The sequence below is a fragment of the Miniopterus natalensis genome, chromosome 2, assembly GCF_054644295.1.
Source record: "Miniopterus natalensis isolate mMinNat1 chromosome 2, mMinNat1.hap1, whole genome shotgun sequence".
Lineage (NCBI taxonomy): Eukaryota > Metazoa > Chordata > Mammalia > Chiroptera > Miniopteridae > Miniopterus > Miniopterus natalensis.
The window spans coordinates 38553925-38571620 of NC_142082.1; the positions used below are offsets into that span (position 1 = coordinate 38553925).

The following is a 17696-nucleotide window of genomic DNA, read 5'->3' on the forward strand; positions in this document are numbered from 1 at the left end:
GGAGCCTGGGCTCGGGGCACGAACTCCGGTCGAGTTAGCGGTCAGGTGCGGGCACGTGGGCGCCGCGGCTCTGGGTCCTGCGTGCCCGCCGCCCGCCTCTCCGTCTCATCCAACCGCCCCGGGGCTGCGCCTCGCACCTGCGCGCGGCTCGCGGCAGCGTCGGCCCGGCCCCCACGCCCCCCGCGGACCCCGCCGCCTCGCGGCTCCCGACTGCCCGCTCCAGGCGGCGGCGGCGGCGCTGCCGGGCAGCGGAGGCGGGGAGGGGGCGGGCCGCCGGCGCCGCGCTCCCGGAAGCGGGTGTTCCTCTGGCTCCAGCGGAGCGGCGCCGACCGGCGTGGCGGCCAGAGCGCTAGCATCCCCGCCCGCGCCTCCAGGAGCAGCGGGAACGGCGCCGCCGCCCGAGCAGCGCCGCCCCAGCTCTCGGCCGCCCGGCTGGCAAGATGTTGCCGGTGTACCCGGAGGTGAAGCCCAACCCGCTGCAGGGCGCCAACCTCTGCTCGCGCGTGTTCTTCTGGTGAGCGCCTCCCCGGAGCGGGGACTCCCCGCCGCCGCGCGCGCCGGCGCCTGCGGGGGTGGGGGCCGAGGGTCTCGGCGAGGGGGCGCTTCCGCCCCCGCTGCTTGCTGGTGTGGGGCCCCGCGCCTCCGCAGCGTGGTTTCCGCCTGCGCGGGGCGGGCGGGAGCAGGCCCGGGAGCGCGGCCCGGGGTCCTGGCGGCGGCGCCCCTGCGCCTCCCGCTGCTGCCGCTCGCGGCCCCGCCAGCCTCCCGAGCCTGGGAGGAGAACCGAGGTCGCCTAGCGGAAAAACGGACTGACCCCCCCCCCCCACCTTAGCGGGCTTCCCCCCCACGACTCTGAGCTAAAGCTGCACCCTTTTCTTTCTTTCTGTGAACAGCTTCCTTGATCTAATTTCAGCCAGCGCAAAATTAGTGCCCTGGACCTTGGCCATGTCCCCATAATGTCCCCGCGTCTTCCGATATTCCTTACTTGTGACAGCCAAGTTCCAGCTCCGCCCGGCTCACCCTGTGTCGGTGACCGTGCCTCTGTCTCACCTCGCTCTCTTCTCGTGTGTGGTTCTCACTGTGTGCCTAGTACCTAGCTGTGGCAGCTTTCATGTGCATAAACACACCTTATCATTTATTTAATGAATGGAGACACTTGAACACGGTTTGCGTGTCCCTGGGACACACATAGCCGTGACTGGAGTGCGTCTTTGACCTGCTCCTTTCCGACTGCGAATCTTTCTTCCACCTCTGCGGACTGCTCCGGGGCGTACCGGGACCTCTAGCCTAGAGAAACAGTCCAGGGTCTTGATGCAAGTGGCTCTGCCTGGGAGTCCTATGGTCTTAGAACCACCGGCGGGTCGCTGAGCTGGGAGGGAACACGCAGGTGAAAAGCGGCCCACAGAGGTGAGGCTCCTAAGTTTTCCTTCTAGCAGCTGGGACTACGAACTAGATGGGAGATGGGCCTGATCTTTGGACTTTAATCACACCTTATTGATTGTTAGATCTTTTGTTTCTCAACCCTAACTGCCCTTTCATCTTTCCCACATATTCTGATACTTCCTCTTTTTTTTTTCCCCCCCCAGTGGGAAAACCTAAGGGATTTCAAGGGGACTCTTCTACACTTGTTTTGGTTGTGATGTGTTCAGTGTGTATGGGAATATCTCTTGGCTGTTTGGTCACCCTTCTCTTAATGAAAGGGAGAAGTAGAGAAGGAATATGTCTGTGGTTACTATAAATTACAGTGAAGTAGGCAAACATCTTAACTTCAGGCAGGGCAAGACACTTTGGAAGCACTTCCTATTTGTGGATTTTGGAAATGTTTGTACGTGGAAATGGGAAGGTGAGCACTTCTCATTAGTGACTTGAGTAGGCATCCATTTCTGGTTTCCCTGCTGAAGGGGAAGGGACAGTTACCCCTGTTCTACCCCTGAAGGCACTGAAGCAGAGAGAGATTGAGTGAGTTGCCAAGGATGACACAGCTAGTAAGTGGTGGAGCAGCATCCCACGCAGGCAGTCTGGTGTCTCAACTTCTGTTCCAAATCACTGTACTGAGCTGCTTCTATCGGGACACTTGTTCATAAATATGTGGAGAAGGCTGTTCTAAATTCACCTTTGTTCTTGTAGACTGGAGTTTCTTAAAGTTATTGCTGTTGGAGATGATTCACAGGAAACATCTATTATCCTGCTTTAGGGTAACTGTTCTCAAAGTATGGCACCCACACCTGTATCATCCACATCACCAGGGAGCTTGTTAGATATGCAAGTTCTCCCGAACCCATTCCACATCAGTTCTGTAAAAGTGGAAACTCTGGAAACTCTAGGGAATGGGGTGGGGTGGGGTTTAAACCAGTGCTACAGGTAATTCTCTTGGAAGGTTGAGACTGAATTGCTTCTTTAAGCTACTCCTCCCATTGTCATTCCAGTATTATAGTTTTAAAAAAGGGGTAAGTCTTTGTGAAGTCAGTTGTTGACCACAATTGCCATCTTGTATTTATTTACCTTCAGCAGTTTGATGAATTTTAAAGTCTGAGGTACCTTAATGATTTTTCTTGTGTACCCCACTGGCTGCAGGCAGAAAGCTGAAATGAGCCCAGCCAGGAGGAAGTGCTGCCTGGAGACAAGGCCCACCTTGTAGAGAACAACCAAGTTTTCAACTTCTCAAATTTCATCTGCTTTCTAGACTTGTGAGCTGGTAGCTACTTCTCTTAAAGATGCCAATAACTAGTTCACTGTCTTGTATACATATGACCTCCAGGGTTTTGGTGTTTTCATAGCACATTTGGACTTGGGATCTAAGAGGAGTTGTACATCATAGGCTATTGGTAATTGTTGTGGATTTTCGAAAAGAATATATAGATATTTTCTATTTCTGTGAGACATTTAAAATTATAGAAAAAGAAGAAAGGAAGTAAGGATGACTTATTTCTCTTAGCCAAGTACACCTGCTGATGTGTTGGTGGTCTCTTAGTCTTTCCTCTAAACCTATGCACACCTGTACATGCACACACACATCTTTTCTATAAAACTAGTTTTGATCCTGATCCCTGATTTCCTGTGGGTAACATTTCTTTATGGCATTAATCTTCAAACGTGCTATTTAATAACTGCAGTCTCTTACTTTTATTGAACACAGTTTGTTTCTGTGTATTATGTTGTAATGCACATCCATGTTCATATATTTTCATGCATCTTTTCTTTTTCAATATTCCTAGAAGTAGAGTAACTGGTGAAAAGCCAAATTGTTTTCCAACAGGTTTGACCTCTCAATAGCAGTGTATGTGCTTACTTCATCGTCAACTTTGAGTACCTGAGTAAAAAAAAAATTTTTTTATGGACTCATAGAGAACAGACTGACAGCTGTCAGGAGGGAGGGGGTTGTGGGGCTGGGTGAAAAGGTGAAGGCATTAAGCAAAACAAAAACCAAACCAAACCAAACCAAACCAAACCAAAACAAAACAAGAAATGTCATAGTCACAGACAACAGTGTGGTGATTACCAGAGGGAAAGGCGAATGGGGGAAGGTAAAAGAGGGTAAGGGCGGGGGGGGAGGGGGGGAATAAATGATGGAAGGAAACTTGACTTCAGATGTTGAACACACAATACAATATACAGATGATGTGCTACAGAATATATAATTTTATTAACCAATGTCGCCCCAGCAAATTCCAATTTTTTTTTCTAAGACTTTAAAAATAATACCAGTTTTAATTTGAATTTATTTGAATCATAGTGAAGGAACTTTTTAATGTTTATTGACCATTTATTGTTGTTTTTTCCTGTGAGGCCCTTATATATTTGAGATAACTTGTAATGGGGCTTAGGATATTTTTCCAGATTTCTTTTTGTCTCTTAATTTAGTTTAGAGGTTTTAAAATTTATGTACCATTCATTATACTGAGATTTTGTAATGTTTTCTTAAAATCCCAGGCCACTCTAAATCTCCATAAGCATTTTAGCTTTCTTGTTTCTTTTCTAACAATGGCACCTGGGATTTCTTTTACTATTTGATATAAGATAGGCCCCAATTTTTTTCCCCCTAAACAGCCCATTTCCCCATCATGGTTTATTGAATAATTCTTCCTCTTCCCTATTATTGGAAATAAGTGGCAAAGCTTGTGAATTTTGTCCAGCTGGGCACTAGATTGCCCATTCCCCTGAGACTCCCTGGTGACGGTCCTCTCCCCTAATGGACAGGGTGTGTGTGTGTGTGTGATGTATTCTCTGCTCTGTATTCCCCTGCCCACCCTTGTCCCAGAGGTCAGCAGGTTCGGGGTAGCAGCACAGGACCTGTTCCCAGAGACGGGGATTGGAGGGCCTGGGCCAGATGCCCCTGGCCGACCGGGGAGTGGTTAAATCTTCCATCCCCTGACACTGGCTCAGAAAAGCGAATGCTGCTGTGGAGACTGCCACTGGCATCAGAACACACTCTCTGGAGACTTCGCAGAGAAAGCTGATGACGTGAGGGGGAAATGCAGAAGGCTGAGTGCTAGGATGGCTTAGAGAGGTTGGTTGTAATCGGCGCTCTATATATTGATTGTGAATGCATAGAAATGTTTAATTTTAAACTAGGATTTTGGCCCCATTTTCAGAATACCTCATGTTAATCTCCTTGTTTATAACAGTTGGAAATCCAAATGTAGGTGGAAGCTGGGGGAGCTTTCCAGGGCTCTTTCCCTGGCCTCAGCTTAAGGTTTAATTTGATGAGTTTTGGCAATTTTATATAATAACTCCAACCCAAGCATTTTGTAGGACACCCCAAAGGTGTATTAAAATTTACTACGTCCCTACTAAGTCCCTGCAGTGAAATAAACAATGTAACACATTTTACAAGTTTATCTCCTATTGTTTAATCTTGATATAGAGATATATATATATATATTCTTTGGTCTTTATCCTTACAGTCCTGCATCTATCTGGTCAGCCTGGGAGGTGTTAACTAGTGTCCATTCAGATGTATCAAGTGGTAATTTGTTTTTCTGACCCCTCCAGGGGACTCCGCTGTCTCCTTGTGTATCTCCTAGGGGATATCTGCTCTGTGGGGTGTGGAGCGCAGAGGCTTCTTGTATAGTGTGAGCCTTTATTCTAAGTCTCACCTGTCAGTTTTCATTGGGACCTGGGAGCCCTGTCCCTCTTACCATGAGGATGCTCCTGTGGGTTTCCTCTTTGTGTAAGCTCTAAGCCCCTGCAGGTATTTTGTGTTTCTGTGTTGATGAATAGCATAGTATTACAGGTAGATGCCAATAGTGGCAGTTCGGGTAAGTCTGAGCTTTGGAACAGGGTGGACCGCAGGTTTTATCTTCGGCCCTGTAAATTCTGTGTGGCTACATGCAAGTGATCTCTGAGCCTTGAAATTGGGAGACTGGAGGTGATGGTAAATGCAACTCATCCAGTCCAGAGTCAAGGCCTCATATGGCCAGGGGATGTCTGAAGTCAGAAAGGTGAGTGTTAGATCCATTTAAAGATGAATCCTCATATCTCTTTATCTATACAGGCATACCCTGTTTTATTTGGCTTCCCTTTATTCTTCACAGATGTTGCGTTTTTTATAAATTGAAGACAACCCTCCACCAGCAAATGATTATGGCCCACTTTATCATAGTGGTTTGGAACCAAACCCACAATATCTCTGGGTATGCTTGTATTATGTACATACATAGAAATAACTGAAAATGGAAGTCAGCAGGGGATAAACTTAATACTTTCTTCAGATATTCAAACTCACGTTTACCTACTTCAGCAGTATTTTCTGATATGCCGTTAAAAATGCAGATGCAGACTGCTCTTCGTCCATCCCCCCAGATGTTTTGGTTGTGGTAGGTCTGGGTGGAATGTGGAGACATGTGTTTTAAGTTACTTAAGGGCACTTATGCAGGCAGTCCTCAGGAATGGATCCATTTAGATAACAGTGCTGATAATCACTAACATCTATTAACTGCTTAGTATGGGTTTAGAATTTTGCTCACTGTTTTACATTTAATAATATCTCTTTTAATCCTCAAACAATGGTATGAGGCGGGCATCTTGTGAATACTTATTTCACAAATGAAGAAATCCAGGTCTAGAGAGGCTGGGCAACTTGTCAGGAGCCTCATACCTAGCAGGTCACAGGGCCCAGCTGGGATTCCGCTCACATCCTTAGCACATCTGGAAGCCGGCAGTACTCTCGGGCTCCTGTCTGCCTGACTCCAGCTCTGACAGGTAAATGTTGGTTGACCAAATAAAAAAGTGAATATGCTGACTTTATCCAGCAGACATTTCAAAGTCATGTTAGTGAATGAACATGCTCTTTACATATGCATGCATCTGAAGCGTGTTTTCCTGTGTTTCATTATGCTGCCTCCTGAATTGCTATGTGAGTTTTTGGCATCTCTATCCATCCAGTTTTTAGGATGTGAACCTGTCAGTTGTTCACCCTCATCTGCTGACATCAAATCCTATTAATTCAGCTTTAAACATGCCCTTGGAGTGAGTTATTCATTTATTCAGCAAAGATTTCCTGACCACAAGTGTGTGGAATCCACATGGAAGGAAACACACTAAGATGCCTGCTTTCCTGGGGCTTGTATCCCTGCCCACCTCTGCTCCCACCTCAGCTTACACTCTTGGCTTCCCTTCCTTCCAGTGGGTCTTACGGCTATCATTGTTCCTCTTAAAAGTTCGTGCCATCTCCTGCTTAAAAACTTCTTGCTGTTCTCAAGAGTAATTCTTTAGCATGGCATTCAGGATCCTGCAGAAGTTGCTTTCTGAGCCTCATCTTCCATCATTTCTCACCCAACTGGATTTTTTGATGAGGTGAGGCAGCTCTTGTAAGTATTCTGCCTTTTCAGGGCCATCACAGCCAGGATTGGGATGCTGACTGATACGAGGCAGCTGCCTGTGAGCCGCTGGGTTACCGGGGTCATGGGAGTAAGTGTGACAGAGTGGCTGATGCCCGTTTGGCCTCCCAGCTCCATTGCCACAGGCACATTTCTACCACACTGTGCCCTAGTCCATGTTGGGTGTAGAGGAGCCGTGCTCCATCTGAAGCTAGCTTGCCTGGGTGTAAATCTGAGATCTGCTACTTACCTGACCATGGGCAAGTTTCCTCATCTGGAAAATGAGAATAATCACAATACCCATCTTATAGGGTTGTTGAGAGCATTAAATGAACCACACACTGGTAAGACATTTAGAATAGTGTCTGGCAGATAGTAAGCAGTAAATAAATATGAAAAGAAAGCTGTGCCACCTGCCTTTTGTTACTTAGCAGTAGTCCATTTTCCAGATAGGTTAAAAATGTAAATTTCTGAGTCTCATTCCTTACCCATAACATCATAATCTCGGGGCTGGGGCGGGGGGAGGAGGTGGCATCGTGAAATCTGAAATTTTAAACAAGCTTCCTGGGTGATTCAGGTACGGAGGGTTGGGAACCACTTTTCTCACGTCTTCGCCCTCAAAGTCCATTTCTACTTGACAGCACAATAGGAGGCCAAGGGAACTCTTTCAACCTCTCTGTGGTTTAGATTATTCATTCAGCAAGCATTCCTGTGCCGCCTTTGTTGCCTGGTTTAAATTCATAAAAATAGCAATCTCTGGAAGAGCTCATAGTCTAGTAGGGGAGGCGCTCACTGTCTTAGTTATGTAAATAACGCTAGCTGCTGGAAAAAAGCAAGCCCCAAATCTTAGTGGTTTAGTTTAAAACAACAACAGCAACAAGAACACACCTTTATGCACGTGTTATAGTCCGTTTTGGGTCGGCCAGAGTGGGGAACCACACCAAACACTCAGTAGCTGGGCTTTATGTATCTTATGGTTTGGTGCTTGGGTCATGTCTGTTGAGTTCTCTCTATTCTGCTGGAAAGGGGTTGTATATGTTCCAGTCTTGCATGACACACATCATTTACCCTCACATCCTGTCGGCCAGCTCTTGGTCACCTCTGACCATACTGGGGGCTAGAAAATGTGGCCCTTATGGCCAGCGGTCTGCTGCAGGAATTGATCACAACACACTGCGGTGTGTGCTATAGTAGAGGCGTAAGTAAGGTGTGCACCAGTGGAGGGTTTCGAGGAGCAGTTGAACCGAGAAGGTGGAGAATCATCCCAGGGAAGGGATGACATGTACAGGATGCAAAACTGTAGAAAAGGGCTGGCATGTCCTGAGAACAGAAGTGTTGTGGATGCCTCTGAAACTGCCCCTCCCTGCCAGTTTCATACAGTCATTTAAGGTCGCACTCCTCCCTTATTTCATATAAATCTAAATGCTCACTTTCAGACTTCACTTCTCCCTTCTCCCCGGACCTGTACTTGAACACCTGTAACCCCTCTGGTTTCTGGGTTGCTCCTTATTTGTCTCCTGGTTTCATGGCCAGGTCTGTGCTGGCCTCTTTGTGGGGCTAGTCCCCATCTGCTCTTTTCTTTCAGGGCAGTTCCTGTCTGCCCTGTGGTCAGTGTCATGAATTTATAGGTCAGAAGGGAGAGATCTTTTAGTTCATACTCAATACCGGAATCCCTTCCAGACATTGTATAACGGGAAAATTTACTGCTTTATGCCTTTATATTAAAATGCCAGAAGTATTTTGTATTGAGCCACAGTTTTCTCTCTGGGCATTTTCTACTCATCTGTATCTCCTTTTTAATTTTTTTTTTGTCAACGCACAGCAAGTTGACTCTCCCACTTCATATGGGTGGCCTGGTATCAAAAACAACTGTCATGGACCCATTAAACCTTGTCTTTCAGAGAGTGGTCTTCAGTTCCATGCTGCCTTTAAATGGCAGAGTTTTCAGACCATCTTCCATTTGTTTGAGCTGAATGCTCTTTATCATGTATTTATTCTAATGTGGCATCTATAACTGGGCATAGTATTTCAGGCTTGATCTGGCCAGAGATAATGTTTTAATTATGACTTTGACAATGTAACAAATAGTTTTGAGTGCTTGCTGCATTCCAGGTAATGTTCTAGACCAGGAGTTGGTAAACTGACCCACTGGTCAAATCCAGACTACTGTCTGTTTTTGTGAATCAAGTTTTATTAGAACACAGCCTTGCTTATTCATTTATATATTGTCTATAGGCAGAGGTGAGTAGTTGCAAGAGACTATGACCTGCAAAGCCTAAAATATTTATGCCCTAACTCTTCAAATGTTTGCCCACCTCTCTTCTAGACGTTTGGGATACAGCAGTAAGTAAAAGAGATAATAGTCCCTCCCTTCAGGGAACTTAAATTCTAGTGAGAGAACAAATAATAAGCGAGATAAATAAGTAAAATGTAGTATGTTAGTTATGAGTGCTAAGGAGGAAAAATAAGGCAGGTAAAGAGGTTAGGAGTGAGTGTGTGTATGGGGAAGGGAGATGACAGTTTTAAACAGGGTGGCCAGGGAGAGCTTCATAGAGGTGAGTGAGAAGGTAAGGAATGGCCAGTGTAAGAGAAGAGATCTTGAGGACTCTGTTGGCCATTGGAGGACTTCGGCTTTATTGGAATGAAGTGGGAGCACTGAAAAGCTTTGAGAAGAGCTGTGACATGGTCTGCTAAGTATTTAATAAGATCAGTCTGGTTGCTGTGCTGAGGATAGAGGGATAGACTAAAGAAAGTCATGGGCAGATAGATGCAGGGAGACTAGCAGGAGATTTCACAGTATTTCAGGCAGTTGATGGTAGTGGCTTTGACCACAATGGTGGGAGAGGGGCTGTGGTGAGTAGTTGGATTCAGGGAAGAGCTTATTTGAAAGTGAAGCTGAGGGTCTTCGATGCTAGATGGGGTGTGGGACTTGAGGGGAAGAGAGGGTTGTCTCCATGGGTTTGGCCTCAGTTCCTGAAAGGATGGAGTCACCATTCGGTGAGATGCTGAAGCCTGCAGGAGGAATGGGTTGGAGAAGACCAGGAGTTTGGTTTTAACCATGTTAAGTTTGAGATGCCTGCTACACATTCAAGTGGAGAGGTTGAGTAGGCAGTTGATCATGAATTGGCACAGGGAAGAAGTCTGGGCTGGAGATGAAATTTGGGCATCAGCAGCAATGCATACAGTTGAGATATATTGGACACACAGTCAACTGACCTCACAGTCTATGGGGGTGTATGCCCAAACTACTCTTTATCCCTATTTAAGTTCATTTTGTTTATGTCAAAGCTTAGTATCTCATTGTTGCCTATTGAAAGTTATTTGAAAGCTTTTGTAGCACTAGAAAGGGCAGGTCCTGGAGCTCTCTTCCAGGTTGTGGCCAGTCTGCTAATGAACACCGTGTGGGCAGTAGATTAACTTGTCTGTAGGTATTGGGAGAGGTCGTGCCATTGTGTCTTATGGGAGACCAGAGGTGTTCTACCTTCCGGGCAGCCATTCTGAAACCCTACAAAGAAAAGAACTGAGGTAAGTTTGGCATGATTTCCTCCTAATGAACACAAGCTGGCTCTTGTCGTTCCTAAATATACTCGCAAATTGCCTCTTTCAAACGACTGATGTGTATGATTTCTATTATGCTTGCTAGCTCTGTTTTGTCTAAGTTCTAATTAGTTAATACTTAGCAGTTTCTCAGCCCTCACTATGATTGAATTTTACCAGGGCAGCCATAAAATATAAGCACCTGGTCCCTCTGTAGTTTGAATCATCTCTGGGGGTGGAACACCGGCATCAGTATTTTTAAAAAGTTTCCTATGAGGTGCACAATGAAGAATAAGAACCACTGAATAAAGGTCTCACGCATTTCTTTGCATATTTCCATTTTTCTGGCCAAGGGTTCTGAACTGCTGCCATCCTCACCCCTTTTCAGGTTTCTCTGAAAGCATATGGCTTATTCATCCCTAGTGGGAAGGAAGGGGGCTTGCTGTGTGCAGATATCCTAAAGATACTTGGTGCTGGAATCCATATGGTAACCTGTTGTGGCAGCTGGCTTTGTCCTCAGTTACCCCAGTAGGACATAATGGAGCCCTGAATTGAGTCAGGTCTGACAAATTGTAGAGCATGAGCTTCAGCTTCCATGTCACTGTGTTTTATGTCCTTACCTGGTCAGACAAGGATGCTTAGATTCACTGAGTTTATGAGGGTAATTGAGTGGAAATCTCACACGTGTCAATTAAAAGCTCATGAATCTAAAATTGCTCACCTAATAAACTTTTTATTTGCAGACTTTTAGTGTGTTTTATTGGTTAGGATGTGACAGATTATGTCATAAATCCAATTGGCTACTTTTAATGTCTCCTGTTGAAGTGATCCTTCACCAGCTGGGCAATGTACACCCTTCTCTCCTTCCCTCTCCTCCCTCTCCTCCCTGCCCTCCCCCCCCCTCCTTCCCCACCTCTCTCTTTTGACGGTATGAAAGGAAAGGTGCTGTCCTGTTTTAAATTAGTAAAAGGGAGACTTATAAGTGGCCTAAAACTTTAGGCTGGGCCTGGAGAGGTCTTACTGTGACAGAATCTGAATGTGGCATTTATACGAATTCTGAGTATTCGTTGAGCAACACAGTTTGTTCACCTGTAGAACAGATAATGCATTCTTAATAGATGTTACCTGGTATAGTCCCTATAAGTGACTGCTACATATTCAGCCCTCAGTAAATGAGTACAGTGGGGATTACTGCAAAATTCACTATTTTATTACGTTTTTTGTTTTGTTTTAAATGATCAAGTGTTGAGTCTTCATTCATGTGACTTTTAAAAAAACTAAATTGGTTGCTCTTTGAAGGCAGAAACCAGTGTCTTACATCTTTATCTCTCAGCACCTAGCTGAGCATCTCAAACGTAATAGGTGTATTCAATGACTTTAAGTTACTGCGTTAGTCTTTTCAGGTTCCTCTCAAAGCATGAGAACGGCTGGCACAGTGGGGCTTATTCATCCCTGTGGGGACTCAGCAAATGCTTGATGAGGAAGGGGGCTTGTTTGTGCACAGATCTTGGAGATACTCATCTTTGGACCCTTTTAGTGACCCCTTTTCTAATTTGGAATTGCTGACACTTGAACCTTAGGTAGGAGCAAGCTGGGTATTATGGAGAGAGTGTCAGACCGGAGTCAGAAGATCCAGGTCTTGCACTTATTTGCCGCGACCTCAGGCAAGACACTTAACCTCTCTGGGCTTTGGTATCCTCTTCTGCAAGTTGGGAAAATTAAACCTACTCACGGTGTATTCCAAAAATTATATTTTAAGTGTAATAAGCAAATAAAGTTCTATACACTTATTTTCCTCCTCCACTTACAGCCAAGCAGAGCAAGTCAGCAGGTAGTAATGTGGAAATAGTGCAGTATGTAATACCCATCTCTGATAAATGGAGAAGTGACCTGTTAGTAACTGTCCCAAAGAAATTAAGATCTATTAAAAAAAAAAAAAGCAACAAAGAGAAATGTAAGAACTAAGAACTGGGTCACTATTGGTGGAAGCACTTTGGAAATTGTAAGGTGGTATTAGTACGTCTGCCAGGAGTCACCTGGGAAGCAGTTTCACCGAGGAGCACTGGCTGAAGCTGCTCAAGTCAGCTCCTCCCGGCAGCTTCCCTCCTTCCTAGATCTCACACTTCTGACCTGGACAGCTGTGAGAATGGATTTCTGTTGTTTAAGCGCCCCCCTCTGTAGCACTTTATTAGGGTAGCCCGAGCAGCTAAAACAACCACTTGGCCCCTTGGAAGTATTTGTTGAAGTTGGTGTCGCTGGTTGTCATTGCTCAGAGCTGCTTTGTACTGTAGTTGCCCTTTATTAGACTGAACTCACCAAGGATTCTGACCCCACAGCCTTACCCTCTAGTTGACCTGCTCATTATAGACACGCCTCCTCATATTTTTTGAATTGACTTCAGGAAAGTCCGTAAAACTCTTCAGAGATAGAGCTAATCCTCATAAACCCTTCAGAGTGCTTTCCCTAGGAGGAGAGCATTCTGTCCTTGAATGGGCAGTCGGGGCATTCCAAGTATAATTCTTGCTATTGAAAATGGATCACTCATTGTTGCTGTTGGTTCCCAGCCCCAGGTAGGTGCAGCTTGGCCTAAGGCTGTCCAGGGTAAGCTGTTCTGTTCTTTGAGGCTATGAGGTAACTCAAACTCATGCTTTGAACTTTTTCTTTATCAGTATACATGCAAATTTACCAAACTATTTTGCTTTTGGGAAAAACCCATGCAAGCCCTTAGTGTATCCTGGATTAATAGCCAAAAAAAAAAGATGGCTTTATTGTTCTCCCAGGCAAACTCAAAATCTCCTTTTGTCTCCCACTTTAGAATATAATGTAGTCCAAATTTTTCCTTAAGACAAAACTTTTAAAAAGAAACTTAGTCCCTTTGAGTAAGCCAAGTTAGGATCTCCCTCCTTCCCTTCTCTCCCCCTCCCTCCCTTGAGTGGACTTGGCCCGTCTCTGCTGGGAGCCACTCCGAGTGAACTGAAGGTCTGGAAGGGAAATTCCGCAGGCCGTCTTTCCTCCCGGTCGTCCTTGTCCCTGTTCCTTGGGAGGGATTCCTTTCCTGTAACGGAGGCACATTTTCTAAGAAACCCTTCCAGGAAGGATGAGGTGCAGCAGGAAGGAATGCTGCTGTGAGAGCAGCCTGCTCACAAACATGGGAAAGGGACTTTAATCCCCTTTGATTTTGGGAATTGGCGTTTCTATGGAGGACAGAGGGGTGTCAACACTGGCTACTGCTGAGTGTCTAGGATCCTGGGAGAGGCGGTGTGAGGCCAGCGAGGGGCAGGCTCAGCCATCCAGTTTCCCCGTCAGCTCAGGTTGATGCTCTTGGAAAGCTTTGCTTTAAGAAGTTGGTGACAGGCGGGAAACAGAGGCTCAGGCAGGTTGAAGTAAACTAGCCAGGGCCGCACAAAGGTCTGGTTCAAAGCCTAAGCTACGTGGTTTCCTCTCTCTCGCATATTTAGATTGGATTCCTGGCAAGCTCTTTTAGGAAGTAAGAGGTGGGCGTGAACACCTTGTATGCTGAAGGACTGACTGTGCCAAGCATGTTCAGAATGTAGGCATGAGTGAGGCTAGTGTGTCTTTCCAGGGTGGTGGCCACGGGGCAGGAAACCAGGCAGTGGCCTTAGCTGGGCCCTGGTGGCTTTGGGGAGCTGGGGAGTTTGGACTGAGGTCCCACCACACTTCCTGCCGGTTCTGTACTCACTTCCTCAGCCCTCTTTCTGCCTCATGCTCCTGCTGTCTCCTAGGTTCTCTTGAACTCTCTCTTCTCTCCCCACTCCCCCCTCAGAAAGTGAGCCCCATTTACTGGTTTCTGCAAAAATCCACGCACAGTGACGTTTGGTGATTTTTGAAGATTTTGGTTTATTATCAGGAGGAGGATCTTGTCCCCGCTCCTCTATCTTTCTCTCTCAGCTCCCCTCCCTCTCTGAAGCCAGAGGCAGTGTCCCCCTCATCTTGGCTACAGCCATTCTGACCATTCCAGGACCTGCTGAGACTTTCATGAACAGTTTTCTACCGTATTATGCAAATTCCTATAAGCAAGGAAGAATGCTATTGTATCTATGGTTAACATTTATAAACCATTTGTCCACTGTGGCCACTTTCATTCCCTCCAGCTGAGGGAACTGAGATGCAGAGAAGTTATTGCCTCCAGCTAAGGGAATTGAGGTGCAGAGGTTAAATTTCATTCCAAAGCGAAATTACTTAGTAAAAATGGAGGAAGGCCGGGCTATCTGATTCCCAGCTTCAAATGTTGAAAGTCCCCTGCGAAGGCGGAGGAGGGAGTTACATTCAGATGCGTTTGCTGGAGGAGGCGGTGTGATCCAGGAAAGGCTGCGTGGAACAGGTGGTGCTTGTAAAACTCCATTGTATTTTAGTTTGTGCAGAAATTCTCCTGTCCTTAAACCCCTCAGGAATTGTTACCTCTAAGAGCAAATCTCACTATGGATGATTTCTTTTTCTAGGTTTAGCAATCTGGTGTCTGTGCAGGCCCAGTCTTTATTTCTGAAGTGTCCCCTGGTTCCTGACAGATTGTAGCATTTGGTTAGATTGTAGAGAAAGGGGCTTGTGTTCATTATATCTGGGTCTCCTAGCAGGTTCTCTGTGTTGTACTCATCTTTTTATTTGGGAAGGAAATGATTTCGTGTAGCACCCTCCCTCCCACCACTCCCCTCAAAAAGGAAGGAAAAAACCATACCTTGATTTGATATGCAATCAGAATAATAGTAAAAATTTTTATTGCCCAAGGTCATAGAGATCTTCTCAGTTAAAACACACACACACACACACACACACTTTTTTTTTTTAACCTGTACCAGGTGGCTCTAACTTCACCTCTTATCACATTGTAATTATTAATGTCACTCCATTTTATTCCTAAGAGTGTCTTAGGTTGAATAATATATAACGTAACATTATCACTCTGAGTTCAAGTTCATATTCCATAAAATATGTCACTTCCCCCAGCCATGGAGCATGCGCAGGAATTGTGCACAAGGTGATGTCAATATCTGCTAAAATTTTATCAAGAGTAATGGGTAGTGAATACCTATTACTATCCGTACGTGAGGGTGTATTCTTAGAACACAACCCTCGACCTGTGCTTTGTATGTGAAAGCTCCAGGGAGAGTGTATGGTTCTTAGGGTGGCTCCTGGCAAGCCAGGCAGTAGGAGCCTGAGGTGGTTGGTCTACCAGGCTGCTGGAGCTGGGGGAACGTTGACAGTTACTGGGAATGTCTCTCATTTCTGGCCCAGTTCGTGTGGCCGGAGGAACCATACCTAAAGGGGCTCCTGAAGAGATGTGTGAGTCTAGAGAAAGCAGCTGTCAGTAAGCACTTAGCTTCAGAGGTATGAGGCAGGGAGAGCAAGATGAGGGGGCCTCAGTCAGCTTTCCGGGGACCAGGGAAGTCCTGGGTGCAGAAGCTGGAATGCCCCTGAGATGACACAGATCCTCACTGTATTGGCTAGCTCAGATGATAAGCTCATCCCAGTGCTTTTGGGGTGGGCTGAGGACTCTGAGGGGACTGGGTAGCTCCTCCGTACCCTTGGGGTCTGCTGAGATGGGCAGAGGCCGAGGAAGCCAGTCCCTTGGGTGAGTTTGCACTCTAGGTGACTCTCGGCTGATGAACAGCTGTGTGATCTTGGTCCAGTTCCAATCTGAGCCAGTTTTTTTATTCGTCAGTTTTTTATTGTTCACCCTGTGAGGAGGGTGGAAGATATTAGACGCATTTGTTCTTTTGCTCCAGGACCTGAAGCCCAGACACCTCTCTCCCAGGTTCCCTGGTTCACTCCCTTCTACAGGACATTCTTTCATGATCTCTGCTGATTTACAGGGGAATACTTCCTATTGCAAGCTTTTTGTGTAAGTGCTTTAGCCCTAGGGCTTCTGCACTTGCTGATACATCTCTGCTTGAAACACACTGACTCTGCTCTTGACTTTTGAATCTTGGGCCACACCTGGCCTCCTCCGGGAGCTCTGCCTCATCACCCCATCTAAAATAGCTGGCCCCACCCTCAGCCATGTCTCTATCTACCTATCTATCTATCTATCATCTATCTATCTATCTATCTATCTATCTATCTATCTATCTATCTATCTATCTATCATCTATCTATCTATCATCTATCTATCTATCTATCTATCTATCTATCTATCTATCTATCTATCATCTATCTGTCTATCTGTCTATCTGTCTATCTGTCTATCTGTCTATCTGTCTATCTATTATCATCTATCTATCATCTATCTATCTATCTATCATCTATCTATCTATCTATCTATCTATCTATCTATCTATCTATCTATCTATCTATCTATCTATCATCTATCTATCATCTATCATCTATCTATCATCATCTGTCATCAATCATCTATCTGCTATCTATCATCTGTCTATCATCTATCTGTCTGTCTGTCTATCTATCATCTATCATCTCTCTCCTCACCCAAGGATATGTTTATTAATTTTAGAGAGAGAGGAAGTGGGGAGGAGAGAGAGAGAGAGAGACAGAAAGAGAGACATTGATTGGTTGCCTCCTGCCCCACCACAATCAGGGAATGAACCCACAACCTAGGTATGTGCCCTGACCGGGAACTGAACCCACCATCTTTTGGTGTACAGGACAACGCTGCAACAGCTGAGCCCCCTGGCCAGGGTGCCACACCTCTGTGTTATATTTTCTGTGGTTGATATCATTGTTTTGAACCTGCCTTTTTATTTGCTTGTCTTCTCCCTTCCCTTCCTGAGTGTGAGGCCCGTTAGGGAGACCCTGTCTGTGGCTCAGAACCTACAAAGAGTGCCATTACCTGGTGGGCAAGTGCTTATGAGTTGATTTGAATTAGTGAATGTTATAGTTCCTGTTTTTACAGTCCTATTGTTAAGATTCCTCGTTACAAAAAAAGAAAAAAGTGAGCTGTGGGTTGCATCCTTTTTTTTTTTTTAAAAAAAAATCAAGGTGCTAATAATGCACATGCTGTGGTCTGAGGGCCGCTTTGTGGGGATGAGGGAGGAAGACCTCATTTGGCTTTTCCCTTTTGGAGGGAGAACAAGGAGGTGGCTCTTGGGTTACAGCTGGGTATGGGGGGTTGCTCTTCACCATTCTTAACCCTTTTGGGGTATGCGGGAGTGGGGTGGTCTGTCTTCCCTTCATCCGCCACTTCTGAGGAGGTGACCTCCGCCGAGGGGGGAGGAACAGAGAGGTTTTTCTGGGAGGGAATTGGATTAGCGTGAAAACGGCGGTCAGGGCCCTGGGGTTGGTTTAGGACTCTGGGGAGACAGGACAGGCATGGAGCTGGAATGACAGGCTGCCTGTAAAATATCACCACATAGCATTCTCTTCACTGACAAA

The 17696-nt window shown here is 45.9% G+C and overlaps 1 protein-coding gene across 1 annotated transcript in view; it reads left to right on the forward strand.

The window, feature by feature from the left end:
• The first annotated feature begins 440 nt into the window (after positions 1-440).
• The window catches only part of ABCC4 (ATP binding cassette subfamily C member 4 (PEL blood group)), a 227153-nt gene continuing 209897 nt past the window's right edge, over positions 441-17696 (forward strand). Inside the window, exon 1 of the mRNA XM_087814273.1 lies at positions 441-514. Within this exon, the coding sequence (XP_087670399.1) occupies positions 441-514 (74 nt within the window). The remainder of the gene's footprint in view (positions 515-17696) is intronic.